This window comes from Polyodon spathula, chromosome 54 (genome assembly GCF_017654505.1).
Source record: "Polyodon spathula isolate WHYD16114869_AA chromosome 54, ASM1765450v1, whole genome shotgun sequence".
In the NCBI taxonomy this organism is placed as follows: domain Eukaryota; kingdom Metazoa; phylum Chordata; class Actinopteri; order Acipenseriformes; family Polyodontidae; genus Polyodon; species Polyodon spathula.
The window spans coordinates 731,556-743,743 of record NC_054587.1 but is presented as its reverse complement, the minus strand read 5'-3'; the positions used below and the strand labels follow the sequence as shown (position 1 = coordinate 743,743).

At 49.2% G+C, this 12,188-nt stretch overlaps 1 protein-coding gene across 1 annotated transcript; it reads right to left on the bottom strand.

The window, feature by feature from the left end:
- Nucleotides 1-1,120: 1,120 nt before the first annotated feature.
- On the bottom strand, nt 1,121-3,152 carry LOC121307256 (double C2-like domain-containing protein beta). Its single transcript, XM_041239421.1, has 2 exons — nt 2,894-3,152; nt 1,121-2,096 (listed from the first exon to the last, which is right to left on the bottom strand). Exons 1-2 carry the CDS (start codon nt 3,135-3,137, stop codon nt 1,966-1,968), a joined length of 375 nt encoding a protein of 124 aa, XP_041095355.1. The 5' UTR covers nt 3,138-3,152; the 3' UTR covers nt 1,121-1,965.
- Between the last annotated feature and the right edge of the window lie 9,036 nt (nt 3,153-12,188).

The window sequence follows — 12,188 nt, the reverse complement described above, 5'->3', positions numbered from 1 at the left end:
ATATATATATACATTCTCATGGTGTTTAAAAAAAAAAAAAAAAAAAAAAAATTAAAAAATCTCTTAAGTGAAAATAATTTGTATTTTTATTATAAATATCTTTTTAGAAAAATTTTTTCAAAAAACAAAAAGCGTTTTTGTAATCGCAAAATTAATAAAATATATAAATATTAAAATTACATAAATTCCAAAGCAAAGGTTTCGTAGCAGGCTCAACTTCAGAGAACAAAAACATTAAAAAAAAAAAAAAAAATTAAAATAAAATAAATAAAATAAATTTTAAAAAGCCGTTATGTTCTGTCAGCCACGCGACACCCCGTTTGAATAAAGCGCGCCTTCTGGTCTCGTTCTAATCCATAGAGGGTTTGCAGGGGGCGTGGTCAGGGCTGCGTCACGTCCTTCCGCCATTCTGAGAAACCATTTATTCGCCAAAATAAAATTTTCATAAAAGTATACAGGAAACCTTATTATTATTATTATTATTATTATTATTATTATTATTATTATTATTATATGCACTGAGACACACTCACACACACACACACTCACTACACTCACACACACACGCACACACGCACACACACACACAGTGAAAGACTGTTGCCCAGACTGATGACATGAATCAATCTCAGATCAAGCAGATCAATCACCCCTCAGGGGCTGGGGAGCGCATCAAAATCAATACCCAGCCCATCAATATACCCTGCAGTGGAGACACACACACACAGCTCTGCAGTGGAGACACACACACACAGCTCTGCAGTGGAGACACACACACACAGCTCTGCAGTGGAGACACACACACACATGTCGAGACGTCACATCTGATGACTCCTCTGACACACACACACACACACACACACACACACACACACTCTAGTAGGGCCAGTTAGTCTCAGAGAGAGGCGCTAGTCACTGTGACACAAAAATGCAGCACGTCGACGTGGCGAAAATTATAAGCGACAGAACTTTTAAATGATGCACTGCCGTGACGAACTCTCCTCTGTTCTGTACTCTCTGTCAGACACAGAGAGAGACAGAGAGAGAGAGGGAGAGAGAGAGAGAGACAGAGAGAGAGAGACACAGAGAGAAAAACAGACAGAGACAGAGACACACACAGACAGACTGAGAAAGACAGACAGAGGCAGTCAGAGAGAGAAAGAGAGAGACACACACACACACAGACAGACACATTTAAAGCAATTTTGTTGAGCAGATCTTTTTTCTCCAAGTTCGTCTGTGTTAAAGGGAAGGCTGGTTTTGCCGCGGTGTTGCTGTGGAAGCGCTGTGTTAAAGGGAAGGCTGGTTTTGCCGCGGTGTTGCTGTGGAAGCGCTGTGTTAAAGGAAAGGCTGGTTTTGCTGCTGTGTTAAAGGGAAGGCTGGTTTTGCCGCTGTGTTAAAGGGAAGGCTGGTTTTGCCGCGGTGTTGCTGTGGAAGCGCTGTGTTAAAGGGAAGGCTGGTTTTGCCGAGGTGTTAAAGGGAAGGCTGGTTTTGCCGAGGTGTTAAAGGGAAGGCTGGTTTTGCCGTGGTGTTGCTGTGAAGTCTGCCTCTGTGTCTTAAAGGGCAAGTCCTTTCTCTCCGCACCTCTCTCAGCTCCGGCTCTTAAAGGGGAAGTCTAGTTTTTTTTCCTGATGCCTCTGTGCTTCGGCTTCATTGAGGCTCCTCTATTGATCGCAGTCTTGGTTCAGCTATTGATCATTCATTTCAGTATTGGCTACTGATCACAGTATTGGTTCAGTGATTGATCACTGTTATTAAGGAAGTGTTGCTTCAACCACGCAGAATTGGGTATTGATCACAGTATTGGGTGTTGATCGCAGAATTGGGTATTGATCACAGTCTTGGGTGTTGATCGCAGTATTGGGTATTGATCGCGATGCTGTACTCTCAGGACGCTGTTTGTTATGATGGATCGGTTCGATGGTTCAGGTATTGATGGATTGATTGATTGACTGAGTGTATTGATCAGTCGCTCAGCTCAGGGTCGTGGTTGATCAGCGTGTGCCAGGCCTCCACGCGCTTGTCCTTGTTCTTCAGACACTCGAACCAGTGTCTCAGGCGCTCCCCCTTGGATCGGATCCCCAGCTCCACCCCGCCTGCAGCCCATCGGAGAGACAGCGCAGGAGTCAGAGAGACCACAGGGCAAGCAGAGAGACCACAGGCAAGCAGAGACACAGTGCAGGAGTCAGAGAGACCACAGGCAAGCAGAGAGACCACAGGCAAGCAGAGACACAGTGCAGGAGTCAGAGAGACCACAGGCAAGCAGAGAGACAGTGCAGGAGTCAGAGAGACCACAGGCAAGCAGAGACACAGTGCAGGAGTCAGAGAGACCACAGGCAAGCAGAGAGACCACAGGCAAGCAGAGACACAGTGCAGGAGTCAGAGAGACCACAGGCAAGCAGAGAGACCACAGGCAAGCAGAGACACAGTGCAGGAGTCAGAGAGACCACAGGCAAGCAGAGAGACAGTGCAGGAGTCAGAGAGACCACAGGCAAGCAGAGACACAGTGCAGGAGTCAGAGAGACCACAGGCAAGCAGAGACACAGTGCAGGAGTCAGAGAGACCACAGGCAAGCAGAGACACAGTGCAGGAGTCAGAGAGACCACAGGCAAGCAGAGACACAGTGCAGGAGTCAGAGAGACCACAGGCAAGCAGAGACACAGTGCAGGAGTCAGAGAGACCACAGGCAAGCAGAGACACAGTGCAGGAGTCAGAGAGACCACAGGCAAGCAGAGACACAGTGCAGGAGTCAGAGAGACCACAGGCAAGCAGAGACACAGTGCAGGAGTCAGAGAGACCACAGGGCAAGCAGGGAGACAGCGCAGGAGTCAGAGAGACCACAGGGCAAGCAGGGAGACAGTGATGTGATTGTTATAAGCAGCGAATCACTGACCGATAAAGTCATTGCTCATGCCCAGGTCATAGTCCCACACTGAGATGTCCAGAGTCTTCTTAGCGAGATCCTCGTGAGCAATCTCATACAGGAACTCCTGAGAGAGGAGACAGTCAGAGTGACTCAGAGTCTCGTTTGCAAGTACATTAATCTCTCTCCCCTCTTCCCTCACTCTCTCTCTCTCTGACTCAGTTTCAACAGCAAGTACATTAATCTCTCTCCCCTCCTCCCTCTCCCTCTCCATCGCTGACTGAGTTTCAATAGCAAGCATATAAATCTCTCTCTGTTCTGCTGAGGCGCTCAGAAGACACATCCAGGCTGCAGTACCGCTTCACAACCACCAGAGGGGGCAGCAGAGATAATGAAAACCACCATAGGCCAATTTACATTCAGCATCTCTCCCCTGTTTAATATCCTACAAAATCTATCACGCACTTTTATAAGGGATTAGTATATCACGTTTTTTTTTTTTTAATGCTTTACCAGACCTCTCTGTGCTTTACAATGCTTCCCCATGCTTTACCAGACCTCTCTGTGCTTTACATTGCTTCCCTGTGCTTTACCAGACCTCTCTGTGCTTTTTCTTTACAATGCTTCCCTATGCTTTACCTCTCTTTGCTTTACAATGCTTCCTTATGCTTAACCAGACCTCTCTGTGCTTTACAATGCCTCCCTGTTCTTTACCAGACCTCTGTGCTTTACAATGCTCCCCTATGCTTTACCAGACCTCTCTGTGCTTTACAATGCTTTCCTGTGCTTTACCAGACCTCTCTGTTTTTACAATGCTGTGCTTTACAACCTCTCTGTGCTTTAAAATGCGTTTCCCTATGCTTTACCAGACCTCTCTGTGCTTTACAATGCTTCCCTATGCTTTACCAGACCTCTCTGTGCTTTACAATGCCTCCCTATGCGTTACCAGACCTCTCTGTGCTTTACAATGCGTTCCCTGTGCTTTACCAGACCTCTCTGTGTTTTACAATGCTTCCCTATGCTTTACCAGACCTCTCTGTGCTTTACAATGCTTCCCTGTGCTTTACCAGACCTCTCTGTGCTTTACAATGCTTCCCTATGCTTTACCAGACCTCTCTGTGCTTTACAATGCTTCCCTGTGCTTCACCAGACCTCTCTGTGCTTTACAATGCTTCCCTATGCTTTACCAGACCTCTCTGTGCTTTACAATGCTTCCCTATGCTTTACCAGACCTCTCTGTGCTTTACCATGCTTCCCTGTGCTTTACCAGACCTCTCTGTGCTTTACAATGCTTCCCTATGCTTTACCAGACCTCTCTGTGCTTTACAATGCTTCCCTATGCTTTACCAGACCTCTCTGTGCTTTACAATGCTTCCCTGTGCTTTACCAGACCTCTCTGTGCTTTACAAGGCTTCCCTATGCGTTACCAGACCTCTCTGTGCTTTACAATGCTTCCCTATGCTTTACCACACCTCTCTGTGCTTTACAATGCTTCCCTATGCTTTACCAACCTCTCTGTGCTTTACAGAGCTTTCCCTATGCTGTACCATGCTTCCCTATGACCAAAATAATGTTAGTGTTGTCACGAAATGGGCTCCGACCGACACTTCTGCGCATTATATGAAGAGTCACTTACAATAGGAGCATTGATTTAACATCTCACACACAGCATGGAGCACAAGGAGGTGAAGCGACTTGCTCAGGGTCACACACAGGGAGTCAGACAGGGGCAGAGGTGGGATTTGAACCCGTGACCCTTCTGGTTACAAGCCCTGGACTTTAACCAAGGGACCACACTGCCTTTTTATAATGTAATATAATGTAATGTAAGCCAATAGAATATAATACTCTGTGATGTCACACACACAGGCAAGGCTGTATCCAGGGCAACAGGGTGATTAATCAACCCAGGAGTGAGTGATTGAAACAGCCCCGGCAATCAATAAGCACTTCGTGGATTAATAGCTGCTTCTCACACACTGACGCACAAACTAATGCATGCAATCAAACACGCGAGGCAGTGAGGCTGAGCCAGTGATGAGAGGGTACGTTAGTTACTCTCCCTCCTCTCTCTCTCTCTCTCTCGCTCTCTCTCTCTCTCTCTCTCTCTCGCTCTCTCACGTGACTGCGAGCCACAATTTGAGTCCTCAAGTCTCAGGAAGAAGAAGTAGTGACTTACAAAAACATGTGAAACTAAAGAATGGGTAAAGTCCGCACTCCTATAGACCCTCTCCTCTCTCTACCTCTCCCTCCCTCTCCAGAGGAGAGAGAGGGGAGGGGAGAGAGTGAGAGAGAGAGAGAGAGGATGAGAGGAGAGAGAGAGAGGAGAGAGGAGGGGAGAGAGACCTCTCTTGAGAGAGAGAGAGAAAGAGACCTCTCTCCCTCCAAAACCCCCTATCCCTTCTCCTTCTCTCAGCTTCCGAGAGCGTGGCCCCCCACGCCCTCTATCCTCTCCCTACTCCCCCTCCTTCTCCCTCCTCTCGCCCTTTTTCCCCTCTATCTCCACTTCCTCCCGCTCTCTCCTCTACGTCCTTCCCTCTCCTCGTCTATCCCTTTCTCCTCTCTTCTATCTCCTCTACCTCCAATCTCTCTCCTCCTCTCCTATCTCTCCCCCCCCCGGAGCCTCTCCATACCAGAGGGGAGGGAGGAGAGAGGGAGAGGAAGAGACCACTGGAGAGGTCTTCCCTCCTGAAAGAGGGAGATAAAAAGGGATGCCTTTTCGGAGAAAAGAAAAGGAGCCCCTAAGGCTCCCGAGCTACTAGGCTTTACCAGACCTCTCCGTGCTTTACAACGGTTTTCTCTGATACGAGATGAGAGACATAGCAGGGATCTCAGAGGCGAGAAAACGAAGAGCAGAGTCTCTGAGAAAGACAGATGGGAGAGAGAATGAGAGGTTCTATAAAATAGAGAGCCATTTCCTCTCAAAGCAAGGTAAAAAGTAAGACCCTCTCCCCGTCTGAAAATAAAAGTCATGTAAAAAAGGAAGTCGCCCCGTAATGGCGTTGTCAAAAACAGTCCAAAATAACAAGCCGTGAGAGCCGAGGGCGAGACGCGGAGGGAAGGGCGAGCCGTAGAGAGGCGGGCGCGAGCGCGCAGGGACGGGAAGGGAGCGGGAGGCGAGAGAGTAGAGCGAAGCGAGAGGAGGGAGGGGAGAGAGGCACTAATTACAGTCCCATCTATTTCTATACATCCTGCCTGTAAACTATGTAATCAAGTTATATCTGGGACTGTCGCGATTCTAGTTCTAAATTGAAGTCAGCTGGCCCTATATAAATATAACCTTCATCCATGTATATATGATCTTCTAGGAGCGCATTCCATCTATACATCTCATCAAAACCACTGCCACTTCAGAGTAGTGTGTGTGCGTGTCTCAATGCCAGTCTGCGTGTCTCGTGTTTTTCTACAAAAAATAAAAAAAAAGGGAAACAAAGGGAAGAAGGAGCGAGAAAAAAGAGACAAGGAAAACGAGAGAGGAAGGAGAGTGGAAAAACCCTGCTTCCCCAGCACCTCATGGGCACCTCCAGGTACCGCAACCGACGGTTCCACTCGCGTCGCGTGCTCGGGTGTAGTCCTCGAGCGAAGAGAAGAACCACACACATTACGTCTCTGTGGTCATTAGGAGAGGGACCGGGACAGGGGGAGCGGGGTTGTCTCTGTAGTGAACGATAGGAAGACTCTTCCTCTCTCTACCCATCTCGCCCTCATTCCATGGGAGAGAGAGAGGGGGGAGAAGGGAGAGAGAGAGAGGGGAAGAGAGAGGGGAGAGAGGAGAGAGAACCTGAGGAGAGGAGAGGAGAGGGGAGAGCAGAGAGCAGAGAGAGGAGGTAGGAGAGAGGAGAGAGAGAGGGGAGTATAGTGCACAGTATAGTGCACAGGGGTATAGTGCACAGTGTAGTGTGTGAAGTGTCAGACTCACGTCTTCCTCGTACACGGCCATGCCACGCTCTGCATTCATTGTAGTGGGCTTCTTAGTCTGAGAGAGAGAGTCAGTATTAAAATAAATATCAACAATGAGACACACACACACACTAACACACAAACTAATATTGGGTAGTTTGATTACTATTTTAGGTTTGTGTTGTGGCATCGTGTGTTCGATCAGGAGTACACACCTTTCGCTAACCCTCTCTCTCTCACTCTCCAATTCTCCTCTCTCTCCTCTCTCTCTCTCCTCTCTTTCTCTCCTCTCTCTCTCTCTCTCCCTCTCCTCTCTCTCTCCTCTCTGTCTCTCTCTATATCTATGCTCTCTCTCTCTCTCTCTCTTCTCTCCTCTCTTCCTCTCTCTTCTCTCTCTCTCTCTCTCTCTCTCTCTCTCTCTCCTCTCTCCTCTCTCCTTCTCTCTCTCCTCTCCAGGAGAGGAGCGTGGGAGAGTATGAAGGAGGGAGGCGAGTAGCAGGAGGAGAGGGAGAGGAGAGGCGTGGAGAGGGGAGAGGGAGGAGGGAATCGAAGAGAGAGGAGAGGTAGAGATGTGGAGTGGGTGAACAGGAGGTGTCGTTACAACATCAAGAAACCAGACTGTAGCACAAGTCGAAAGAAAGTCACCTTAGGCTTAAGAGGAGGTTACTTGCGTTAAGGACGGCTGGCCAGGGGTACAGTTTGTGTTGTGCGTGTCGGGAACTTGGCCTCCCTTGGATTCACCTTTTTGGTTCTCCTTTGTGTCTCTTTTTCCGGTAAAGAGGTGCTGTCGGTGGCGGACACTTGGATCTCTCTTGGCTATCAACTCTTGGTATCTTCCTTTGTGGTCTCTTTGGATGAGTGTGTGCGGTGTCGGAACTTTTGGCCTCTCTCTTGTGGCTCACTTTGGTTCTCTCAGGCATCTATAATTTGTGTCTCTTTGGTAGAGTCGTGTGTGAGTGTGGACAGTTGGCCCTGCTCCTAGTCCTACTACCGACCTTCCACGTCGCGTACGTACCACAGTCCCACATACACAGCAAGCCGTCAGTCACATCAACGTAACGTCGAGCGGAGCCGAGAGAGTGGTGTCAACCAAAACCGGTAGTAACAGGGCAGCACACGACAAGGGCAGATACCCAGTCCCAGAGCGAGGTTGAAGGGTCAAAAGTGCCCGCACAAGTCGCAGGAAGCACGCCCAGAAAGCACGCGTCGAACAGGGGGCTTCTCTTGTTGTCTTTGCACCAAAGTTATTGTTACATTGCTTTCCTGTGCTTTACCATACCTCTTTGTGTTTTACAATGCTTCCCTGTGCTTTTACAAGACTTATCTGTGCTTTATAGTTGTTCCCTATGTTTTACCAGACCTCTCTGTGTTTTACAGTGCTTCCCTATCATTTACAAGACCTCTCTGTTTGCTTGACAATGGCTTCCTTTTGCTTTATCAGACCTTTCAGTGCTTTAAAGTGCTTCCATATGCGTTACCACACCTCCTGTGCTTTACCAGACCCCTCTGTTCTTCACAATGCTTCCCTATGCTTTACAATGCTTCCCTGTGCTTTACCAGACCTCTTTTTGCTTTACAATGCTTCCCTATGCTGTACCAGACCTCTCTGTGCTTTACAATGCTTCCCTTTGCTTTACCAGACCTCTCTGTGCTTTACAATGCTTCTCTGTTCTTTACCAGTCCTCTCTGTGTTTTCAATGCTTCCCTTTGCTTTACCAGACCTCTCTGTGCTTTACAATGCTTCCCTGTTCTTTACCATACCTCTCTGTGCTTTACAATGTTTCCCTATGCTTTACCAGACCTCTCTTTTCTTTACAATGCTTCCCTATGCTTTACCAGACCTCTCTGTGCTTTACAATGCTTCCCTATGCTTTACCAGACCTATTTGGGCTTTACAATGCTTCCCTATGTTTGACCAGACCTTTCTGTGCTTTACAATGCTTCCCTGGTGCTACACCAGACCTCTCTGTGCTTTACAATGCTTTCCCTTGTACTCACCTCCCATCCTCCCTGTGTGTTACAAAGCTTCCCTGTGCTTTACCATACCTCTCTAAACCAAAGACCCCAGATGTGTTTTTTTTTAAGAAAAAAAAAAAAAAAAAAACAAGCTGCCTGTTTTAGGTATTGGGTATGGAGAGACACGAAATTTTGTTTGGTTTTACTGAAGGATCACGAAATGGTCTGGAGAGACCTTTCTCTCTGTGCTTTACAATGCTTCCCTTTGCTTTACCACACCTCTCTGTGCTTTACAATGCTTCCCTAATGCTTTACCACACCTCTCCGTGCTGAGAGTAGAGAGAGAGGAGAGACATAAGAGAAGTGAACACTGAACAGAGAGAAGAAAAAAAACCGAGACTTCCGTTTAGTTCTGGTAGACCCGGTGGAACTATATGTGTCTCTAACACCTATACCGATTGAGGGAGAGAGAGGGGAGGGAGAGAGAGGGACGGAGAGAGAGGAGGATAGAGAGATGAAGAAGGAGAGAGAGCCTCCCATCTCTCTCTCTCTCTCTCTCCCTCTCCTCTCTCTGCTCTCTCTCAATGCTTCCCCTGTGCTTTACCAGACCCCTCTGTGTTTACAATGCTCCCCTATGCTTTACCAAACCTCTCTGTGCTTTACAACAGTCAACTCTGCTTTACGATACCTCTTTGTGCTTTACAATGCTTCCTGTGCTTTACCAGACCCCTCTGTGCCTTACAATGCTTCCCTATACTTTACCAAACCTCTCTGTGCTTTAGCTCTCTCTATTTCTATCTCGCACTGTTGTAGTTTAATTGTGATCTCTCGGTCGGAGGGGAGGGTACAGGGAAAGAGGTCGAGATTATGTGATCCTTCGGTCGTAACCGCTCCCCTATGCTTTACCAGACCTCTCTGTACTTTACAATGCTTCCATATGTTTTACCAGAAGGGAAGAGTTCGAGCTGGCGTGATCTCGGCTAGGGAGGAGGCTAGGACCTTCTGTGCATTCTACAAGCTCACTATGCTTTACGGGCCCTTCTCAGCTCTCTCTCTCGTACCATGCTTCCCTCCCAGTCACTTCACAGTCCCTGTCTGAGCTCTAACCACTAGAGCCAGCCTCCCTCCTTCCCTCCACTGTGCCCCCTCAGCCTCTCTCGTACTTCGCCTTCAATGAAGACAATGATGAGAGAGGGGGGAGGGGGGGGGGGAGATCCCTCCCTCCCTGTCCCTCCTCAGCTCTAACCACTAGAGCCACACTGCTCCCTCCCCTACCTGCTACTCTCCCCACTCTCTGTTCTCTCTCCTCCCAGTCTCTCTCAGCTCTAACCTCTTTATCTCCTCTCTCTCTCCCTCGTCCTCTCCTCTCTCTCTCTCTTCTCATGGTCTGACCAATAGAGCCAGCCTCCCTCCCTCCCTCCCAGTCTCTCCTCAGCTAGTGTTACACCTGAACACGTTACTGCTTCTGGAAGAACGAGGGAACGAGGAAGCAGGAGAGAGAGATAAAGAGGAGACGTGACATCAAATTAAAACGGCCAGCCTCCCTCCCAGTAGGATTCTGATTGCTAATAACCAATAGGAGCCACCCCCCTCCCTCCCTTCCCCCAGTCCCTCCTCAGGCCTAACACTTAGTGCAGCCTCCCCTCCTCCCTCCCAAGTACCCTCCTCAGCTCTAAACAAATAGAGCCAGCCTTGCCCTCTTGTCCCTACCAGTTCCCTTCAGAGCTCTAACGACTAGAGCAGCTTCCCTCCCGTCCCTCCCCAGTATACTGCATCACCTCTAACCCACTAGAGCCAGCCTCACTCCCTCCGTCACAGTCCCTCCTCACCTCTAACCAATAGAGCCAGGCCTCCCTCCCTCCCTCCTCCCCAGTCCCTTCCTCAGCTCTAACCACTAGAGCCAGCCCTCCCTCCCTCCCTCCTCCTCCTCCTCTCCTCTCCCTCTCCCCTCTCCTCCCCCCTCTCTCCAGGAGTGGAACGATGCGAGGTCCATTATCTACGGTACAAATTGCATACCCAGAACGGTTAAGTAACATCAGGTCTGCCGAAACTCTGGGAGTCAATCGGCTTGAGGAGAGAGAGAGATAGAGGAGAGAGAGTTCTTCAGACACACACACACACAACCCACACACAAAGAGGAGGTGAGTTGAGACTGTGTGTCTGAGGTTGTGTGAGACTGTGGTGCACTGTGTTGTCTGAGTGACAGACTGTCAAACACACACCACACACACACACACACTCTGACACCACATTCTACACCACACACACACACACACACACACACACACACACACTCACACACACACTCACACACAAACTCACACACACACACACACCGACACTGTGTATCTGAGTGTGTGTGAGACTGTGTTGTGAACTGTGGCTGAGTGTGTGTGAGGACTGTGTGTATGAGTGTGTGTGTGTGCTGTGGGAGACACACTTGACAACTCACACACACACACACCACAGACTCTGTGTCTGGAAGTGTGTGTATTGTGTGTGCACTCTGACACACACACTCACACTCACACACACTCTCTGACACACACACTCACACACCTTGGCTTTGTGCTGGAAACCGAAACACCTACGACGTCACGGCTCGCAACAACGAAAAGACCAGTTTTGTTTCTGATTAAAGGTCGTAAGGGGTTCTCTCCACCTTCTGCTTCTAGAATGAGAGAGTGAGAGAGGAGAGAGGAGAGAGAGAGAGAGAGAGAAGAGAGAGAGGAGAGAGAGAGAGAGAGAGAGAGGGGAGTCTCGTGGGACCCCACCTATACTCCGCCCCAAACATGCCAAAATAGGAAGACGGGTACCAAGTCGAAAGTCAAGAAGATCAAGGGACGAAAAGATGGAACAAAGCTAACATGAAACTCTCCTCTGTCTCTCCTCTCCTCTGTCTCTCCTCTCCTCTGTCTCTCCTCTGTCTCTCACTCCCCTGCCTGTCAGTGACCCTGCTGCCCCATCGCTGTGATATTGACAGGTCTGCGTAGGGGGGTGGTGGTGACGGAGTGTTAATGAGGGCCTGAGCGGTTTATCGATGAGTCAACAGCTCTCAGCTTGGGAATGGACAAAATGTGAGAGGTTTGAAGGTCTTGATGAGAGCGTGAAGGGTATCCCGCTCGTCTATCCCTCCCTCCCTGTCGAAGGAGAAGAGGATCACTCTCTCTCTCACCTGCCTCCCTCCATCTCGTGGTCCCTCGGGGGCAGGTCGAAGGGGGATTGGGGGTATCCCAGGGAGGTCTCTCCTCCCTCCCAGTCCCTCCTCAGCTCCACCCACTAGAGCCAGCCTCCCTCCCTCCCAGTCAATCAGCTCCTAACCACTAGAGCCACACTGCCTCCCTCCCTCCCCGTCCCTCCCATCTCCCAGTCTCTCAGCTCTAAACACTAGACCACACTCCCTCCCTAGCCATCCCTCCTACTCTCGATCCCAGTTCCTCAGCTCTAACCACTAGAGCCAGCACTGCTT

Bases quoted from the DNA above. Each gene is read 5' to 3' on its own strand.
- LOC121307256 (XM_041239421.1), bottom strand. From the start codon at position 3,137: ATGGAGAGGGAGAGGGAGGAGGGGAGAGAGATTAATGTACTTGCTGTT. The intron at 2,097-2,893 runs GTCAGTGATTCG...GATGGGCTGCAG, and splicing joins CATGAGCAATGACTTTATCG to GCGGGGTGGAGCTGGGGATC.